Source organism: Cyanistes caeruleus, chromosome Z (genome assembly GCF_971803275.1).
Source record: "Cyanistes caeruleus chromosome Z, bCyaCae1.hap1.1, whole genome shotgun sequence".
In the NCBI taxonomy this organism is placed as follows: domain Eukaryota; kingdom Metazoa; phylum Chordata; class Aves; order Passeriformes; family Paridae; genus Cyanistes; species Cyanistes caeruleus.
In genome coordinates this window covers 60,701,416-60,721,700 of record NC_141732.1, presented here as the reverse complement: position 1 = coordinate 60,721,700, position 20,285 = coordinate 60,701,416, and the positions used below count along the sequence as shown (strand labels likewise).

The window sequence follows — 20,285 nt, the reverse complement described above, 5'->3', positions numbered from 1 at the left end:
GGCTATTGGCTTAGGCAGTGATGGAAAACCTAAAAAGAAGATAAATATTTTGAAACGCACTGTAAATCAAATTTGTGCCCTGGACTAAGAATGGATTATCTGCCTCTAAACAGCAAAAGATGTTTCAGTCTGAGGGGTTTTTTTCCATGCTTATTTACTAGAAATTATTTTAAATTGTGTCTGTGGGATTTATTTATTTCTTTCTCAAGATTTTTAACAGTTGCTTGGTAATAAATGGTCTACTGTAATTAGTTCTACATACTTTACTCATTACATTTACTGATGCACAGGAATCCACTTTTTCTCAACTTTTTAATAAAAAGTATATTTTTCAGCCTAAAAATTGATTTGGAACATTGCTATTTTGGCCTTAAGCTGCTCTGCAGGTATTTATAGCAGATGTATCTACAGTCTCAACTGGGAAAATTTTGATGATGTAATTAACAGAGGCCTTGATTAAGAATGAGACCTTGATGAAAATTATTACATTATGATCTACTATCTTTTGGTACTGTATTACCAAGACAAAGTTACCCACTTTTTCTATCTTTCATTCCAGAAAGCATTAGGGGGAAAAAAAAATTTAAGAAGTTTTTAAAAAAAATTAAAAATAATTTTTAAAAAGTCAGCCTGAATGGAAGCCAAAGGCACTGTTTTTGTGTATGTCCACTCAAAACTGGCTAAGAATTACCAATATTTTGACTTTGGGCCAGATTCACCTTCTCTGGCACAGCAAGACTATTGTAGTTTTGACATGAAGACAACAGTGCATGTACACCTTCTGAGGAGTCCTTCAGGAGATCACAAGCTCAGGTTCACTGGGCATCTTCTTAAAAGAAGTTAAATAAGTGAGATAGGAGGATGCTAGATTGATACTGACGTTTTACTGATCAGTATAAAGCTGGCATTGCATCTGTCTCTTTCCTAGTAGATCACAAAGAATGTGAGCAGTCAACCATGGACTTCAAGAGTTTCCAGCTGGAAGACAATTCCTTGGAATGACCCAGAAGGCAGCAGCATTTTGCTAAGTCAGGTCATAATTTTTATAAAACGGGAAAGAAAGCTTAAAGTTTTACAAAAGTTGCCTTCACTGAGAAAGATACCTAACATTTCCTTAAAAGTGTAATGAGAATTTAGTGCTTTATTAGAATGGGGTATTATCCTGCTCGCCCTTGTAATATTATAATGTGCTAAAATATTTATGTTTTCTCCTGAAAGACTGTTCTGTTTTATAACTCTAGCTGTTGTGTTTCCAACCTTTCTTCTTCCCCTTAGAAAGTGATTTTCTGGCTTTCCTCATTATACAGAGCAGGAAAATATGAAACAAGCACACCATAAGACTTTAAAAAAAGCTAATAAGAGAATGGTAACTAAAAAGTTTGATTTTGGTTTGGTGGTCTATTTCTCATAGACAGTTGCATGAATTTTTTTCTAAATCGTAGCTCAAGATTTCTGTGCGGTAGGGCTGGTCATTCATCTGTCCACCCCTTTCCAAATTTCTATACATTATGTCCAGGTAAGAATGGGCCATACCTCCAAAACCAGCATGAACTTAATCAAAACAAAGATAAACATATATTGCTGAATGACATACATGGTATAATAAGGAAAACACGAGCAAAATCAAGCTGAGACTTCACATGTAACAAGATTCCATTGCACAACTCTGGACACCCAGATTTACATGCATGGTCACTGCTTTTGTAATCAAGTTTCTCAAGCCACAGAAGGATGATCAAAATTTCAGACCAAAGTTACCAAAATACATTACTTCTCTCTTGTATTTTTAAAGGAGAGTCACAGTTACTGTTTTGAAGGCTCTAAGTGTCATACTCTTAATGAGCAACAAACCTCTTGGCAGCCTTTTGCTACCTTGATTACCAGCTGAGAGTCAACACTCCCTGTAAACATTTGTTCATCAGCTCAGCAGAATTACTCAGGATCCAGTGAGCATCTGGCATTCAAGAATGCAGCTGTCTGTGGCAGGCAAATTTACAGACATGATTTTTGCAACTGCTACATTTTGTGATCATTTACAGTTCACTCATCTGCTGAATACAGCATGGCCAATTAAAACAGGTTATCCGAAGTGGTAAAGAGTTTCGCTCACTGCTGCAACTCACTGAGAGACTCATAGCTTCTTTGGTTAATAGTATATATAACATTTCAGGTGTTCACCAAAGGGATTAAACTGACCAAGGGCCTCTCTTTCTCTGCAGGCTCTGCAGGGGCTCTCCACTCCCCACCTTGAAGACTGAGCTTCTCCAAGAGATGTCTCTGAGCTCAAGGTGTTTCTGAAAGTTTCTTGCACTTCATCTAACCACAGGAACCATGTCCTTTCCTCTATAGGGGTACCTCCTCTTTTACCTGTGGTATTGGCCTATTTTCCCAACACTTGCCCCAGGATCCCCTCACTGAGACTTGCTCAGCTCCTCATCAGCTCCATCTCATGGTCCCACTCTTTCTTCCTACTCCCTGGCCCTTCCACAGCTTTCCCAGACCAGCAGCCCCAGCACAACTTCCCCAAAATCACTATCACTGGCCTTCCACCTCAGCTGAAGCCATCCTGTTGTCATGGAGAGCCTTGTCCCTTTGGAGCTGTCATGGCTGCTCAGTGTGGCAGCCCCTCCACCCCTCCAGCTGAGGAGGCAGCTGTGGTGTGCCAGGGGCTGGGCAGAGGCTGCTGCTCAGCCTGGCCCAAGCAGTGCATCCCAGACTCACGAGTCCCTGAAGGGAAAATGAACCACGCTGAGCTCTCGGCCTGCCCTTGGTTGCCAGCTGCTCACAGAGGAGATCCACCACAGCTCAGAGCTCATCAGCTCTCCACACCAGCATGATTTACCAGGGCTTGCCAGCTGCTGTGGCAGAATTGCACATTGCAGCATTCCAGCACCCATCCTGGCTGCAGCTCTGAGCAGCCACAAGCCACAGCTGAGCCCCAACAAAGGGCTAAAGGACACTTGCTGCTGTAGACCAAGAGGTGGCTGCTGGCCAAATCTGAAAGGTGCTCTGGAACCCTGTCCCCAACATGAAAGCCAGGTGACAGAAAGGTCACATTCCACAGGAACCAATTTTATGCAGCGCTGGTCCAAAATACCTGTGATTCCTGATGGGCACGTTAACCCACGTTAACTGAGTCTTTCATGAGCATCTGCCCACCCTGCAGATGAGCAGACAGCAAGCCTGTGGTGCCAGAAACCTGTTTTGGTCATACAGGTGGAAAAAAGGCCACATGGCAGTTTTCCAGCTATAGGAGAAAGGTAACAAGGACACACATCCACAGCCATGAGACCAAGGCCTCAAGCCCATCATTCTTAGTCTTTCTCTCATTAAAATTTGTGATGATCACAACTGCAGAAAGTAGTAAAAAACCAGCATAGCAAATTTGCAAATCTGAGGGGGATGATTTACAGAAAGGTGTTTGTCTTAGTGCTTGAGACCTTTCCTAGATGGATTGGGATAACAGAGTTAAAAAACCCCAAACCCTCCATGGAAATAGAATTCAGGTCATTTGTCTTCAGCTTTATAAACATTTTACAGTGCAGTGAACAACCAGTGCTGGGACAGCTTCTTAAACCTCACTGAAAATCAAAATGGAATATTAATCCCTTGCATTTTATTTTTGAATCTAGTATGAAATGCAGTTTAATTTATTTTCCCCTTTAAATTAAATAGGCTGTTCTGCACTTCATTTCACAAGAGCTCTGAGCAAGACATAGTTAATTGGTATGTGTAATTATAGACATCATACCTTCCCTCCTAGAAAATCAGTTATAAGCCCTATCCTTGATATGGATATTCAAAATGCTTTTGAAGAATAATACATCTGAAGTCAAATGTTACTGCTAATTGACAGGACAGTTTCAACAATATAACCTTATCTTAAGTAAATAAACTTCTAAGGAAACTTTGGTCCAGAAAGGCCAAATGAGATGTTTGGCATTCCTTTTTGCTGCAGAAGGTCTTGTTTTGATAGAGCATTTCAATACAAAGGCTGTGAAAGAGAATCTGAGACCAAAAGAGAGACTTGGTTCCTTCTGTTTGTATTTGCTCCTAACTCAGTATTTTTCATAATAGGAAAAATGTACCTTGAGGGGGTGTCTAATTACTGCAGTAATTTCTTGAAATTCATATTTAGATTTTATATTTGTTTTTACACTTCGATAAATAATTCACAAAACCAGCTGAAAATGAGCATTTTTAACAAATAACTGTGTTAAAGTACAGATGTGAAAAACCTCAACATTCACATTAAAATATCTGATCAAAGACAACAGCACTGTACACCAAATATGAGATGCACAGATATGTTAAAGCAGTGAGAAAGAGGAGAAACAGCCACCAGGGGGGAGGAGATGATAGAGAGAAAAGATTTTCTGTACTAGTGTGTGGATTCTGAGTGGAGTCTGAGAAATGAAAGAGAGTCTTCTGGAAATGGACTATAAACTTTTCAACCACACATTGTCATTCACGCACAAGGTCCTGCCCCTGTTTCTGATCAGTGTTCAAAGATGTTAGAAGGCAGTCACCCTACTAAGCACACTGCACTCCTGTAACTTTATTTGCTTAATTAAACATCGTTGACCTCAGAACGAATGTGGCAATAATAACTTTAAATGTATTCTCAACTGAAGTTTGTCTTCTGAAATCCTAGAGTGGGTCTGGGTCTTTTCATAGAGATAAAACTGGAAGATATTCCCACATGTCCAGAACTGTTCCCTCACAGTTAATTTGGAGATGAAGAGTTACTCAGCATTGCTTCTAAGGGGAGGTAGATTAGAAGACTGATCTCCATTGCAAAAGATAAATCATACTGCAAGATGGGTTTTTCAAACAATGTAAGTGACGATTTTGTTGTGTTATAAACACTGCAAGAGTTTTTACATTTGTAGACTTTGATGTCAAGGTGGGGTTGGGGAGAAGAATAAACAAATATACTTGTCTTAATGCAGATGAAGAAATCCAATTTCCAAAATCCATGGCTTATTCCTTATCAGCCAGACCAGATCTGATCTCTCTGTGTGGTCATAGCAACTGAAGCCTGGACCACTCACTGGCTGAGTCTTCACTTCTAGCTTCCAAAACACTTCCTTTTCTATCTCGAGCTGTGATCTGATAAATTTATTTCAAACAGGATTACTAAAGAAGTGAGATTATTTATTTATTGATCTTGATAGATCTTCTCTGAAAAGACCTTCCTGTTTGTAGAAATTTAATCTTCCAATCCTTAATGCAGAAATACATATGTCCTTTCCAGGACAGACTTCAATAATTTTCTGACTGGCAGCTATATGACCTCTGAACGTAAACTGTATCCTGTAGCCTGTCCAGTTCAATGAAAATGTCAGTCCCGTGCAGAGACAGAAGAAAATTAATTACATGTGGTACTTCGGTGGTATGTCAGTTTAAGGGATGCAGCATCCCTAAATGTACACCACCCTATATTTTGAGTGGCTCATTTTCCTAAACTGGACATGAGCCTCCACTTTAGCTGGGCCAAATACACTTGGGAAATGACCTATTCACTAGTTCTGTAATGAACCTTGTTCTGTGGCTGATTGAGCCCTTATAAATCTGTTTGGTATTTCATCCTGATTACTGCATGGAAATGCTCTTACACCATTCTGTCTAGAACAAAGATTGGAAGGACCACACATAAGCAGTCATCCATCCCTTCCACCTAATTGTTGTTTGTGGTGAAGGGAAAAGAGCCAGATAGATTGTCACTTCTTGCAGAATGACAGCCTCAGCTTAGTAATGGCCTTCTACAAGACTCTCGGATTGATGACTGAGTGCCTCCAGACAAGGCTCACAGGACTCATCCCCAAAGCCCATTGCAGTAAACCTCCACAGAAGAGGATCCAGAAGAGTCCTTAGTTCTGAGTAACAATAAAAAGGTAATAAAGAAGTCAGGAGAATAACCAAAGCCTGTTCAGAATTCTACAGTAGTTATGTAAAAATGCTTATTGTACATCAGCAAGCTTCAGATTGAACAGTGAGTATACTCAAGAAGGAACAGTTTTGGGGTATAGAAAGGGAAGTTGGGGAAAGGAAAAGACAGTATCTCAGCTAAAAGTGGTGTTCATTTCCTCAATAAATAAACTGAAAAAGTGTAGTAGAGAATTATAACAGTAGGATTGGCTCCAGAATGAAATTCTGGTGAAAAAATGCATTTTAAAAAGACTGGAGTGAATTTTTTTGTTTCAGGAATTCTACAGGCATGATGGGTTATGTCAGGTTTAAGGTAGCATGAGAAAAGGAGGGAGAAACACATCTGTTTCAGTGTTCTCAGTCTGTCATTACAATACAAAATACAACCACTCCAGTGGGAAAACAACACTAAAAATGAACTATAATGGGAAATCTATCAGATTAAAACTTACAGTGTGAATGTATGGGAGGAAAGTCAACAGCTTTACAATGGTAGAGAAAATTGTCACTAAACTGTGTTATTTACTAAGAATACTCCAACTTCTGATCTGAATGGCAATTTTTGTGATCAAGCACACATAGAAATACCAGTATTTTTAAAACAAGCAATTGATTTTTGAATCCTTATTTTTAAACAGAATAACAAAGAATAACTAAAATTAATAAATACCTCATCAATATATTTAAGGCTCTCTGTACTTGCTTTAATATTGTTCATAAGAGTAGAGTGCTTAAGTTCATTAAACCAGAAACTGGATTTTAATTCAGAAATAATAAATATTTCATAGGACTTGATCAGAGATTTCCATAGCAAGTTATTTATACTGTGCCAGGTAAGAAAGGAAGCACCTCTCGGCAACAGTTACCCAAGCATCAAGTCTACTGAAATTACTTTCTTTATATTTAAAAACACCATGGCTTCAGATAAACTTCAGATAAAACCTTAAAAGCTCAATGCAAGAAGGACATTTTATTGTTATTATTGACTGGCTGTTAATGAAATAATTCCAAGAAGTACAGAATATTTTTGCTGCCATTAATTTCATTCTTGATCTACATTACTGCTTAGGCTAAAATATTACTTAATCATGTACATGACCATATTCTCGATTTTTCCTTTTTGTTATTTCCTTAATTGCTTATATATGACAAATATTGCTGCTGCCCAGGACAGGATTCTAGCATAAACATAGATGTTACTTCAAAGAAGACACCTTATATATATTTTGATGCATTGGATGAAGCAAACATTAAGCATACAGAATTCTAGTAACTTTAAGTCAGGGAAGAGACAACTGTACCATGGGTATCAATCTTAAAAGCTGCACTTTTATTTTACTAAATTATCTATGTTAAAAACAAATCTGTGCCTGGTGTGGAATTTCACTGCATCAAGTGTTACAATATCTTGTTTTTATTACAAGCAGGAGAATGCATGTAGAACAAGTGTTAAGAAACATGACAATAAATTAGAATATAATTTACAAAAGCAAAAATAATAATAATAAAGTAACAGTGTACCACATTAATACTGAGTATAAAATAATAAGCAACTAATCACAATAATACAAAGGTAATTTCAATCTGTATTATTAAGGATATCTATGTGACATTCACTCCTTTATAAAGTTCCTAATGAAATGGACTATTTTGGATGTATACACCTTGAAGGATTAATCTTAGATCTTTATTTCTGTTTTGATATTTATCAGCTGATAGTATTGCTCAGCAGAAGTACTGGCACCAGGTTTCTGCATCTTGTATTGTACTATTTGATTCTAGGTCTGTCATATTTATAGCCTGCACAAAGACTCCTTTTGTCACTATTTAGGAATATAACACTATTTAGCTTAGATTATATAGATGGCTACAGTGTAGCAGCAGCAATGAACTGTGCCTTGAAACCAGTTATTTTTCTTTGAATTAGGTTTCATATTTCAGTCTTAGTCTGTAGTGTTGCTTAGTTTGTAAATCCATATACATTCTGTGTTTTGTTCCCTTTAACAATACAATTCAACATTGCTCCAGGCAGTTCTTTAAATTCCAACCTCAGTGCTGTTATATTGCAGAGTAAACATGAGAATCCCCGGTGTTCTAGCACCAGTAAAAGAGCAAAATGTGTCTTTGGAAACATTCCTTACAATTTTCATGTCCTAAGTGAGGTAAAAAAAAAAAAAGGCTTCTTTTCAATACAAAGAAAACCCTTTTCTCATTAGCTGAAATGACACATTAGCTGATAAACAAAATCATGCCCTGGAGAAAACTGGACCTTGATACAAAGAGGCCTCTTACTTAGGGAATGTTGTGACAACCCCTTACCCTTTCATCATACTTCTGATCTAACCAGGGCATATTAGCACCAAGGTGTTCTGTCAAAAGGATATAGGAAGTCAATTCACTTAACAGACAAGGACTACATATTGCCCTTAATCTCTATGTGCAACTCCCAAAAATTGGGATGCTTTTATCTACTGGTGTCAGCTTTAACAGGAGTTGTTTACATGGTGATGAGAGCAACAGATAACAAGCATATGTGAATACATGCAAGCCAACTGAAAATTAATTCCACTGGTCACAAGCGTACAGAAGTGGAAATACTGGCAAGAGGTAGCAGATGACAGGAATTTGATGGTTGTGAATACAGACATGGGGCTACACCTTGACAGATCGTCAATATGTTGGGGGGATTTCATAGTATGAGTCCTCTTAACATTATCTATTCTTCCATGTTAATTCACATTAATAAGTAGTGTGCAACATATTTGGTTTGTTATTGGTAAAATACATTGGTACACTTCCATCTTATATTTTGAAATTATTTTTCACTGAAAAGATCACCTTCTTAAAAAAAGTGCTATTTGAGTTAGAATTTGTAACACATTATTGTTCACATAAATTTAACTGCTTTGCAACAAAGGAGTCATAGTTGGACACACAATCACATTCATGAAGTACCTGTTACAAAATGCAAATGTTCAAGTACAATATATTATTATAAAGAAATACCTAGTTTCCTCATCTCCTTGTTGAGTCTGTTACTGAAAAGTGAAGGGGAACAGGAGCATGACAATAATATTTTTAATGTTATATTCCTGATTGTGACTTGCCTAAGAAGTTTGGTTTCACTTTTAAAAATGCAAAGTATTTGGTGAATAATAAAAATAGGGTAATATGAATAAGTGGAGCATGGCAGTGAAGAGTTAAGGCATCTAGCTTCTAATTTAGAGGCATGACTTTGTTCCAGTCTTATGCTTAAAGTTTCCCCTTGCTTTAAATACGGTCCACCTTTAAATAAGCACCTGGCCATTTAGGTGAAGGAATTCACTACAGCCATCCCTTTTCCAGTGTGCCTTATTTCTGATGGTCCAACAGGTCTCTTGGCCCAAGCACACTTTTGCCTTCTCATTTGAACAGAACCTAGATACCTCCATGAGTCACTTATTCTTTGGTTGCAATCCTTGCCACTCAGATGCAGTCTCCTGAACAGAACATCCACATATTCCTTCTCATAAACAATACCTCTGCTATGGTATCAAAGGAGGGAACATCTGGAATCCATTTTAACTTTCAGCTTTGCAAAGGATTGTTGCTATTACACAGTAGGCTTATCTTTTGCATTCAAATTCCTCAGTTTTGGAGAATCAAAGCTAACACGTAAACCAAATCTAGAAGCCCACAAACCATCTTTGTGGCTAGTGTTGTAAACAAAAGTGAGCTGGAGTCAAAGTGTAAGTCCTAAACAACCCTTATGGTAGTAGCAAAGGAACTGGCAATCCAGTCTTCACCACCGCTGGAGTCTGCCTCCCCCATGATACTGAAATATGTTTCTTTCAGTGAAAATCTGTCTCACTTGTACAATGGTAAGATGGCTATAAACCTGCAATGAAGATTTCATTTTGTTTCATAGCACACTTGTATTTCATGCACCACTGCAATAACTGTTGCACCTCTTAAAACTAAGTCCCTCATGGTTGTTCTATTTAGTATAACTTTATATATGGCTCACAGCAGTGTTCAGGAAATATGGATTACTCCAAAGGGAAATAGGTGGAATGACGGAAAAATACTTCTTTTTTCTAAAAAAATTCTGCTCCTTAAATAACATTTCCAAGCTCATTTTATAATTTAAATTGTGGTGCTATGTCAAGAGATAAAATAGTTAAGGTTTTTAAGCTATGACTTAACATTTTTTCTGGTTCTTCTTTACTTCCATAGTAGACCAACTCATAAGAACTACATTTTAAACAGTTTTAAATAGAAATGGATTCAGTGTCATTGCTAAGTCCATAATAAAAATTATTTTAATGGTGCAAGGATGTAAACAGACTATTTGATTTAGTCAAAAGAACATAAATGTTCCACAGTAAGCTATTCTATATGTGTTGTGTGAATCTTTCAAATTTGGGATCCCCTCATACTGTGTCCAGCACTTTGGATTAATAAATCCCACTTCACAGAAGTTAAAATAATATTGAAATCCTGTCAGCTGGGGCTGACCAGTGGTTATGTTTTCCACAGGGTAATGCATTTGCAAGGACATCAATCTCATTCCGCTGTGTGGCTCTCTTCGATGGACACTCTTCCACAATGGTAATAACAAGGCACATTCTTCTGCTTCCTGTGGGTCAGTGTCCTTGGCAGGTCTTGCAGCACATCTGTCTGAAGTATGCTCGACTGCAGAACTTGAACTTCAGCACCAGTGGGCAATATGCCACTTTGTTCACATCTTTGCACTCTAATAATTAAGAATATTAAAGAGAAAATAAATCAGAAATATAAATTAAAGTACAAAGAAAATTTGATGTTTAACATGATTCTCTATCCATCTACCTTCCTTTCTGTGCAACTACTCTTTCTAGTACAGTCTAACACATACAATATTACAAATTTAAAAAGCCATAAAAATGTTTGCAGGGCTCTCAGACATTTAGAAGTGCACAGTCTTTGCCTTGTAAGCATTATCATTTATTGGGATAACTGATCACTTTACGAAGTTAGAAAACATGAGTTTTTTCCTTTACATTACTTTTAACTTCCTTCTCAGGAGTTATTTTATTCATTCATGAGAAGTTATCATTACCATGATTCACACTATTTGACACCACACCTGTGACTTGTGAGAATCCTTAAAAAAGAATGAGCACTGCAGCTAACAGGGATGGAGAAAACTACACAAGCGTTTTGAATAATGGTACCAACAGGGCGAGTTCAGTGACCAAAGTGAATGGTGGATTACACTTTAGGCTTGGTTCCACACATCCACAGTTTATTTTATGCTAGGAGGAAAGCCATTTTTGTGCCTGTAATGCACGTCAAAACTTCTTTTCAAAGTTGTGTTTTGCCTATGTGCCTGGCTTACTGCCTCAGCTGCCCTGTTATGCTGGCAGGTAATTTTCCCAGGAAGGGAGAACAGAGCTCAGCTCCATGGAGGAAGGTTTCTTTTGCATCCCACACAGGTTGCATATGAAGTGACTTTGTAGATACATTACAGGAGCTGGAATATGCTGTAGTTCTCCTCTGGCTTATTTTTTTGCACCTGTAGAAAGATGGTGGAAATGGGGAACGGAATAGTTTGGTTCCTCCTCAGTTCTTATCCTGATACAGCTGGAGAAAGAGCTACATCTGAGAATTCAGTGATAGGCTCTACAGCTCTTCATACAGTCTCCATACAATCTCCTAGTACATTATTCTTGCTCTGGGACAGGGTGTTACAGATAGTGGATTAATACTTGCAAGCATAGTACATTTGCAGTAGCAAATTGAGTGCAGATGAGAATTTTTAGCATTTGAACTTAGGAAAGCATTAATGAGGCTGAACTTTCAGGTCTGACCAGTATTTCTGATAATGGCAATATGCATGCTTTTAGCTAAGCAAGGAGTGGTTAGGAAATTATTTAAACTTTCATTTCATTAACACAGACATTGTGCTTTCATTGCAATTCTTTTTTTCTTCAACTCCACCTACATACTGCTTTTCTAATTTTTTAATTCTTAATGGAAGCATAATTGAGGGACAGAAGAAAAGACATTGTGGGTAACTGGTTCAAACAGATATATTTCTCTACCAGCACCCACACGTGGTCACTGTATTTGACCGCCTTTCAAAAACTCTTCACGAAAGAGGTCAAGTATCCTCCAGAAATATTTCAGGTCCTCATGTTTCTGAAGATTGGGAATATAGAAGAGACAGATGGTGAATTATAAATGAAGTGAAAAATAAAAAGGTTCATTCGATCTCAACAAGACATAAAAAGTTCACTCAATCCCAAAAATAACCCTCAAACACACAGTGTTTAGTTAAACAAAAGTAAAGCCACTAACTGCATTTTTGCTAAAAGTAGGATTTTAAACGATCCTTTTTCATGTTTCTCTTAAGTTATTCTTCCTCTTGAGTAAACCTGGATGCTGTTCAGCTGACGCCATTTGGACAGCAATGAGAGAATATTCTGGAAGTCCCCCACAACTTCTGTTTTAAAAATCAGTTTTGAAATAGATATGGTGGCTGATGAAATAGCCTATTCTTCATAGGACTGTGGCATGGAGAAGGTTTAGCAGAGTTCCTTTTGTTTCGAGTAAGAAGTGTTAATAAGTTTCAGTAAGCTACATGTATAAGCTCCGGCTTGCTGAACTTTGTGGCTAGATCAGATGATATTATGATACTAACTATCATTTTACATTAAAAAATCACAAAATGTCACAGTGTCTCTAGCTAAAGAAATCACAAAGGTGTATAATATAAAATATAAGAAAAAATGAAATTAAATAAAAATAGACAAAGCAGTTTTTCAGGTAAACTTTTAGATTGGCTTTAGCAGTCTAGATTCAGCAGACAAATATGTATTTAAGAGAACAGAATAATTCTGAATGTATTTCAAGTGTTGTGGTAGATGATGCCTGCAGTTCACTTCCAGCAGAAAACGCAACATTATCTTCATCAGTGGCAGCTCATCAAAACTACATCTACAATATTCTAAATCACCAATGAAAAGTTTGAAAGCCCCAGAGCTGAAGCACGTGTGAAATATGACAAGATTCAATGTAACTTTCTTTTAGTATTTCTGTATCCCCAAAATTTTGACTCTTCTTTTATGCAAACAACCCATACCTTCCCAAAGAAAAATTTTCCAGGCTTTACCAACATGATCAACCACAGAGCAGCTCAAGCTTCCTCAAAACCCTGTATGATTTTATCCTTGGGTAGCAAAATTAAATTGATAAGAAACTGTTGAACAGGCTCCACAGTCTGTGAGCACAGGCATTTAGACAACAAAGGGAATCAGGTTTGCTGGGGTTTGAAGCAGGAAGAGATCCCCCCCAGATAACCTGACCTTGCTGCAAACCAGTGTGCTGCTGCTCAAAGTTGCTTCTGCCCCACAATGGAGCCCAAAGCAGGAGGCAGCGCTACGAGGTGGCACACAGGCAAAGCCCCAGCCTGGGGGCAGGTATTCTCTGCTACACACACACACACTCCCAAGTGGACAAACCCTCTCTCTGGGAGACCTGACTCCTTCCTTGAAACCCAAATACTGACAGTCAGATCCCATCCCACTGTACCTGCAGAGTGACAGAAGCGAGCACAGAGACACAGCATGCCTCACTCACAAATATATTAACGACAAAATATCACAGCTACAAAATTTCTCCCATAAAATACTACTTTTCCAAAAATAGTTGTGTTCTTTAGGATTAGTTAGCTCTTGAAATCTTTTCATCATCTTCAGGACGTTGAAAAAGATAAGTCTGTCTGTTCTAAGGCTGTCACTTTACTGACACTTTACTGAACTAAGAGATGTCAGCTCCTCCTGCGCCTAAGAGGACTTTTTTAAAGCAGAAAATGTGTCACATGTGCACATTATTCTGCAAATCCTGTTTGTGCTTCTCATATTCACTATTTAAGAGCAGCTGTAAAAAAATTAATAGAAATACTAGTACAAGTATGGAAAAAATACCTTAAAGATAGAATTTTTCCTAATTTTGGGATAGGGTAACCTTAGTCTTTCACAGATTGCGGCAAAATTCTACTGAAAGGATATAAGCATTTTAAACTATTAAATTAACTTTGAGATAAATACCTCCAGAGTGGGACATAAACAAAAATGGGACACTAAGTGGCAATGTGTTGGGAACTGTATCCTTTAGAAAATACTGTGCTAATATCTCTTCCCCTTTGATTCTTCTTAACTGTGCTAATGAGCCTGGATGGCAGTCAGTAAGGAGCTGGCTTGCACCTGGCTCTCTCAGAGTGCAGGCCAAAGAACTGACAACCATCTGGAATACAGTAGAAGTGTTTTCAACATTTTCTATTTGTGGATCCCAAAAATTTTCCAGTGAAGGTGTGGGTCCCTAAAAACACAATTACCAACTGACTCACTGTACATAATCAGCCTGCACAGTTCTACTGCAGAGGAGTTCAGGCCACCCAGTGTATGGAGATCACACACAGAAAACCCCTGATTGCATTCTTCTATGAGAGACTAGCATATTTTCTGATAGTACTGAAGAATTGCTAGTGTAATTATTATAAATAACAACATGACCTTGTCAACGGGAAATTAAGCGAAGACTGGGACTGAATCATGTCCACTTATAAGTAATTTATTACCTTCCTTACTTTGGACTTACGTCAGCATCTCTGCTTGGAAATAAAATATCATGTAGCCTATGAGATTTAAAAGGCAGAAAGTTTCCTAGATTGATAATCATCACTTAAAAGTCTCTTGACAGCACTAAACAGAAATAAGACAAATTAAATAACCAAGAAAAATTCTGGTATGAAGATGTTTTCAAATGATATCATTAGATGATAAGCCTCTACTTAAAATTAAAACTTTACTAAAAATAGTGAATTACAGTGATCATACATTGAACCATCTGTGTACTTCAGGGACAATTTTAGATGCTCCCATTTCACCACAAATGTCTCTATTTGCCAGACTTTTATAACCATTTTGAATCTATGGCATGGGCATTGATGGATAGAGCAGGCATTGAATGACCACCAGATCTGGGTAGACTGCAGGACAATCTCGCCTTTAAAAAAATTTTAATCAGAGCATTTGTTCCACATAAATATGATATTAAACTCCAGTGTAGTAGGAGATCCTGTGTAAAAAATATACAATTATAGATTGCACAGGGATTAGTTATATTAAAAGCAACAGTGCTAGTGACATTGCAGTCAAGTACTCAAAATTTAGGGAATAAGTGTTTTAGAAAGACTGCTATTGCTGTGTAATCTCTTGATAGGAGAATTTCATATTGCTTTCCCCCTTCCACACAAAATGAACTGCCCTCATGAGCAACAATTCTAAATTTTATAATCAATGAGGAAACATATTTTTTACTGCCTAGCACTCCAAGTCTACTTCAAAGTTAGCATTTCCTTACAGTTTGGCATGGGCCATTAACAAGTTCAGATCCGAAGTATTTAATAAATGTGAATAAACTTATTTTCACAATATTATCTTATATATCCTCCACCAAAAAAATGTTATGATGAAGTTACTTAATAGTCTGACTGAAATGGACTGTATAATGCAAAAAAAATTCCCAAAACTATAAATATTTTGAACAGGCATTATAAATAAAAAAAGATTACAAGTCAGTTAGAAGAAGCTGAAAGGATGTCAGAGTGTAAGAATAGACTTGTTCTCACATGAACGGTGGAACATTAAATCTATGGTCCCAGTCTTTTAATGAACACAGAATTTACTGGTTTTTGCAGCTACATTGTTGTGTTTAACACTGATTAGGCAGGTAGAAGGTCAGTGGATGAAAAGTATATCATGCTCCCCCTACATGAAATTATGAATGTTTCCATTGAACCAATAAAGATATTAGAAAACCAATGACACAAACAATAGTATTTTGTCCATGACTTAGGCTATATATGTTTAAGGGTATTTTGTTAAACAAACAATTTGTATTTACGTTTTCATTGACTTTTTCATTGATCTGCAATGACTAATCAGAAAATATTTTTTAAAAAGTCATTCAAAGCCTGAGGCATGATGTCATATAGACTTTGACCAATGCAATAATGCTGACTGTGTCACTTTACTCTTTTCAGAACAAGTTATATTAAGATGGCAGACTTACCCTCTGTGTTGGAAATGGGAGTGCTGTCACATTTACTTTCACACTGCTGCATTGATGGAGGTCTGAGGGTTTCTGGACACTCGCTGGATGCTTGTCCAGTATATGAGAGGCACTGTACTGTTCTCATCTGTTGCCCAAGACCACACTGTGCAGAACACTAAAGAAGGAGGAAAACAATTTAAAACCCTACATCCAATATTTAAATATAAAATAAAGCAACTTGAAGAAATCAGAAACACTTCACATCCCCAAATTTTAAAGACAGGAATCTGAAGATGTTTGATTAATAGAGAAAATAATTGCCATAAAATATGCCAGAAGTTTTTGTAATACATGTGAGTACTTGTCTTTCAATGAAAAGAAAATGCAATGCAGTATTGACTCCCTGAACAGTTCAGATTTGAGATATAATAATAAAATTTACTCTATTTTATATATCATGCTGACACTTTAGAATAAAGAAGAAAAAAAACAAAGAGAACAGCAACTCAAATCTGCTAGAGGACTTTTTTTAAGGGAAAAGTAAACATCTTTCAAACGAATAGACTTTGCTGTTTCAAAACATTTTAAATTTCTGGAACTAAATAGTTACAATTTTAGTACCATATTAGTTAAATATAAAAGTGGTTCTGAAGAACTACCATGAAGAAAAGCCAACCAGACTGTAATATCACAGATGATTTTCCACTGGTTAATAAAACAAAAATGTTTCATTTTCATTAGAGGAAAATTTCTCAGCAAACAGAAAAAAAATCATTCATTTAATATTCTAAAAGCAGGCCATTGATCACTAATGAGATGCAAAAACATAAAGAAAGAAGGAAATTTAGTAAATTATATTTAGAAGCACCGCATAATGGCAGCATTATTCAGCCTGTCCTGGAGTAATTTAGCTCTCTGTATAGAAACTCAGTGTATCTTATGTAAAAAAATTATACTGGTCTCAAAGTATGTTTTTTTCAGAGACAGATATATATACAGATCTTCTACAACAGTAGGTTTTATATTTCCATCATGTTTCTCAAGGAAGAGTTTTAAAAACAGTACACCTTGCAATACTGTTTTATCTCAAAAAACTCTTTAAAAAAGTAAAGATACTTTTTCCTTAAAAGCGCATGTAGAAACTCACCCAGTAGAAACTAGGTGGCTCTCAGACAGCCGTCATAAAGAATCACACTTCAATCTGACACAAAAGGGGAGAATCTTTGTGTTTCCCTCAGCCATGGGAGCCATCTATGTCTATCTCCAGGGACACCTATAGTCCAAGAGATGCTAATGTTGGAGACTAACAGTAATGAAGACTTGCATGAACTATCTCACCTGTCCCCAGTCTCCAGCAACCCAGCGAGGAGGAGGACATCGGCCCAAGCTACAGCGGATGCGCGCTGGTGGCTTGTTCTCATCTTGGCATTGCGCAGCTGGAAAGGTTTTTAAAAGATCACTGCTTTTGCACAGAACAATTCGGTGCTTGAATCCTGGGCCACACTTTGGTGTGCACTGAAAAAAAAAAAAAAAAAGTTTATGTAAATAAATAATTAAAATATCAGTAAAGCACCAAAAAAAACTCTCAGAAATGTGATTTGTAACGCAGGACAATATATTTATGATCTTACAATTCCACTATAATCACAGTACAGTAATAATAATTTTAAAATGTTTAGAAACACCAACAAGCTGACTGAATATTGTTTTATTACGTACAAGCTTTTCTAAGTTTTAGATTTCCTTTGCTTTTTATATTTAGCCTACAGTGTTGCTATTTATGTCAGGTTTAAAAAAACACTGCTGCAAAGTAGAAAGGTCTGCTGCATGTAACACTATTATGAAACAAATTTGAGTGTTTCAATAATGAAAAATAAGACTCCCTGTTCTTAATATCACCTTAGTACGGTCTTTATCCACTCCACTTTATCCACAATGAACACATTTTCCCTCAATATATGAAAGGAAAGATAAATGCTGTATTTGACTTCATAGAAACCACATCACTCAGATATATCAAAATATGGTACCCTCTCCTACAGTGCAAGCTCTCCTCTCCTTTCCTATTTAAATTTTAAATCTGATTTCACAGTTTTCCCTCCTTTTATTACTCTTGTGCTATGCTGACAGCAAGCAGACAATAAAACAGCAACTTAAAAAGAAGCAGGTCTGATGACCCCTCCTTTGCCTCATTTTCCTTCACTATGGTGTCACTGCTATTCCGTTTCCTTTTTGCTACTGACCATTAACTGTCATACACAGTAGCTCAACTGCAGAATGACAGAGACAAGTGCTAACAAAATTAAAACTCAAGACTTTTCCCAAATCAGTCCCTTTTTAACATGAGATATTGTAAGCACAGTTTTAGAATCCTTTATTGCATGTTAACCTTTATTCCATAAGCATATCTGCAGTAATTGGATCAGAATCAGTTGCTGACAGCATAGACCTTACATGCAGATTATGCTAACCTGTTCAAGACTGGAACTGCCTTTAATCTGTAAAGACAAAACATTATTTGGGAAATAACATTATGTGGAACTGGAGCAATATTCAAGACATCACATACCAAAGGCTTTCCACACATCCAAAACAACTCACTATATCACTGGGGAAAAAAGAAACATCCCTGAGATTAATTTTCCAAAAAATTACTTGAGTGATGCAAACTTAATTTTTTTTATGCCAAATCTTGAAGTATCTCTGAGTAATTTATAGAAATTCTAAAACAGTTCCACAGTATTATGTAAGGGTATAGCCTGTGAATATATAAAACTTTATATCTATACCTACCTCAAAATCTCCAGAGGGAGGCACCTAAACTAGTCTAGATAGAATGAAGTGGTTTATTCTAAATGTTATCTCCATTTGGATTTAGAATCTTAAACCGGGCTGCATAAAGATGAGTCTTGCATTTGGAGTTTATAATCCAGAATGCAAAATGGATATATAATCACTTTTCTTAAAATGTAACCTTTTCTTTTCTACCCTATTCAATCTTTTTCTACCAAGGTACAGCCTCTTTATCCACAGTAGTTCCGTATTCAGAATTTCGATATGGAATAAACAGTTTCAAACATCCTTATACTGAAGGGACTCCAATTCCATTCCTTGTGCACACTGCCTACAGAAAACTAGATGAAGGACGGAAGAGATCATCTCTGGTAGAACTACACAAATAATATTAATAAGAAATAGAGATCAAAACCCGATGACAGTTACTATATGAGGTTTTTGATGCCATGATCACAACCGAGCACTTGGGGTCCAAATTCCAACGAATGTTATGAGTACTTTCTCCCACATGCATTTCATGCAAAATACATGACTTTTTAAGCAGGAAGTAGAAGAACGTGCCCCTTCTCAGTGCTTCCTTGGGTGCTTAAAAATCACATCAGTCTGTCAAAGCAAAGAGGAAAGTGACAGTTTTGAAACGACTGCATCAAAATGTCAAATCCCAATTGGCCTGTGAGGTTTCATAATCTATAGAGTACGTTAGCAAACAAGCAACACTCCAAGAAATAAACTCTGAATTTTGGAGCATCTTCCTTCTAGTACTGCTTGAAGACACAATCTTTAATCCATGTGGAAGATGCCATCAGAGAAAGGTCTTCCAGCTACTGGTACCACAAGAAAACAACTCTCCCTTTTGGAAGCTATAGCAAAAAATTCTACTAAACAATGGATACCAGAAATGGAAGTGAAAGAAGGAAAAATATTGCCTTCAATAGTACTTAATCACTGAAAATAAAAGACACCAGTAAAATTTAACAAAGAGATTGTAAATTTCCAAAGAAAACAGAAAGAAAATATCCAGATAAACCGAATGAGGAAAAATTATCTTCCATTACTAAATGCTTCTAGAATTTCTGACTGCTTGTGTGGAAGCCATGAAGGCAAATTATATGTGTTTCTCTGATAAAACACTTCCCAATAAATCCTTAGAATATTTTCTGCTTTTTTAATAATTATCCTGAAAAATATAAAAGGAGTCATTTGAGTGGGTAGGTTAAATCTCTCAAAGCTCAACTATCACAAAGTGTGAAAAACCTTATGGCATAACCTAAGAATGACTACATTCCAATGGAAAAGACATCCTCAGTTTTTAATTTGATAAGAATCATGTTTACATTCTCCTAAGGACTACATCTAACCAGTATATTTACAAAATGTTTTTGTTTCTCTGGCCAAACAGATACATAATTTCTTGTTAATAATCACCAAAAATTTTAAAATTGTGCAGTTACATGGATTGTCAACAAGTGCATAAGCAA

At 36.8% G+C, this 20,285-nt stretch overlaps 1 protein-coding gene across 1 annotated transcript in view; it reads right to left on the bottom strand.

The window, feature by feature from the left end:
* Positions 1-7,238: 7,238 nt before the first annotated feature.
* Positions 7,239-20,285, bottom strand: part of ADAMTS6 (ADAM metallopeptidase with thrombospondin type 1 motif 6) — a 147,446-nt gene continuing 134,399 nt past the window's right edge. Inside the window, exons 24-26 of the mRNA XM_086866614.1 lie at positions 17,350-17,526; positions 16,030-16,186; positions 7,239-10,666 (exon numbers count right to left, since the gene is read on the bottom strand). Coding sequence (XP_086722740.1) covers positions 10,557-10,666; positions 16,030-16,186; positions 17,350-17,526 — 444 coding nt within the window. The 3' untranslated portion in view covers positions 7,239-10,556. The remainder of the gene's footprint in view (positions 10,667-16,029; positions 16,187-17,349; positions 17,527-20,285) is intronic.